General features: G+C 37.2%; 1 protein-coding gene across 1 annotated transcript; it reads left to right on the top strand.

The window, feature by feature from the left end:
* The first annotated feature begins 1,068 nt into the window (after nt 1-1,068).
* Nucleotides 1,069-1,657, top strand: LOC111494424 (probable E3 ubiquitin-protein ligase RHA1A). Its single transcript, XM_023144368.1, has one exon. It carries the CDS (start codon nt 1,157-1,159, stop codon nt 1,646-1,648), a length of 492 nt encoding a protein of 163 aa, XP_023000136.1. The 5' UTR covers nt 1,069-1,156; the 3' UTR covers nt 1,649-1,657.
* The last annotated feature ends 44 nt before the right edge of the window (nt 1,658-1,701 follow it).

Genomic DNA, 1,701 nt, shown 5'->3' with positions numbered 1-1,701 from the left:
CACTCAAATAATTGAAATTTCAACTAAGATGCAATTTTTTTCTTTCCCTTTATTGCTTTGAAATGATTGATACAATGCCTTTTTCTTCGGTAACGTTACCATTTTAACTCATATTTTCTCTTACATTTTCGTTTTGTAATTTAGTTCCATCTATCTGGACCCATCTTAGATGGAGTACAAAACTAGAGAGTGGAAAGAGATTTCTCTCCGTTAGATAAAAAATGAGGATTATATTTTCAATCCCTACATCCCGTCTCATATATATATTATGGTAGAAAATTATTTTTCGAGAACCAAAATGAATTAACTATAAATTACCATTAGTTCGATTTTATCAAGGAACATGGTGTGCAATATCGACACGAGATTGATTGATATAGATCACATGCTCAACCACATCATAAATCTTTTTATTTTCTCTTTTCTAATAAATAAATCATAAATCATTAATTTCGGTTAGCCAAAATAAATAATAATAATAGTAATTAATTAATGAAGAAAAAAAAAAAAAAAACGGCAAAGGCAAACGCGGTGTTATGTCCGGATTCGAAACCTGAAATGACCATTTTATCCCCCACGTGTTCCCTCACCAAATGCCCTCTCCTCTCCCGAGTCCATGACAGTCATTTTCAACGCAAGTCCTTCTCCGGACCCACACATTAAAAAAGAAAAAAAAAATTAAATTAAATATATCAAAATACCTCTAATTTTTATTTAAATAAAATTTAATTAACCTAAAAAAAATTAGTAACATTTTTTTAATAAATCTTCTACTCTACATACATGTGGCTAATACCCTAAAAAAAAATTTAATTTTTTATAAACAATTTTTTAAATATTTTTTATGATTAAGATTTTCAATTGCTTAAATAAATATTTGACTTATTCGATATTTTTTTCAAAATTCCAAACAGAAATTATAATTTAGGGAGAAAAAGAAAAAAAGGAAAGAAAACGACCCACTGAAATCCCACTCCATTGGTCATTTCCATCACCCTCACCGCACGACATGTGAGGTTATCACCGCCCACCTCTCCGTCCTCCCTATATCTTAAATCAAATTCCCATTTCTGCAAGACCAAGAAGCAAAAGAACCCCCTTCTGCAAAATCAACAGAAACCCATTTGTAAATTTGTCCATTTTCCGACCCGACCAGATGGGTTTTCCGGTGGGTTGCACGGAGGTTTTCTTCCCCACAATATTCCTCCATTTACTCTCTCTCCTCGACTTACTCAAACGCCTAATTCTGTACCTGTTCCGCCTCCTCGGCCTCCCGGAATTTCTCCACTCCGACGCCGCCGTCTCGCCGGAGGTTGGGTTTCCCTTGAACCCACCAGCCTCCGCCGTGCTCCTCCGCGAATTCCTCCCCGTAGTGAAATTCTCGGATGTCCCCCAGGCGGCGGCAGAGAGCTGCGCCGTATGCCTATACGAGTTCGAGGGAGCAGAGGAGATCCGGTGGCTGACCAACTGCAAGCACATATTCCATAGAGGGTGTGTGGACCGTTGGATGGATCATGATCAGAAGACATGTCCGCTTTGTAGAACGCCGTTCGTGCCTGACGGGATGATGGATGAGTTCAATCAACGGCTCTGGGCCGCCTCTGGAATTGCTGAGTTTGATTCTGAGTTCAACTCGGTTTTAGGTTAGTGCAGCAAAAAAAAAAAAAAAAAAAAAAAAAAAAAAAAAAAAAAAAAAAAAAA

Source organism: Cucurbita maxima, unplaced genomic scaffold (assembly GCF_002738345.1).
Source record: "Cucurbita maxima cultivar Rimu unplaced genomic scaffold, Cmax_1.0 Cma_Scf00020, whole genome shotgun sequence".
Lineage (NCBI taxonomy): Eukaryota > Viridiplantae > Streptophyta > Magnoliopsida > Cucurbitales > Cucurbitaceae > Cucurbita > Cucurbita maxima.
This window is presented reverse-complemented; position numbering and strand designations above follow the sequence as displayed.

Bases quoted from the DNA above. Each gene is read 5' to 3' on its own strand.
- LOC111494424 (XM_023144368.1), top strand. From the start codon at position 1,157: ATGGGTTTTCCGGTGGGTTGCACGGAGGTTTTCTTCCCCACAATATTC.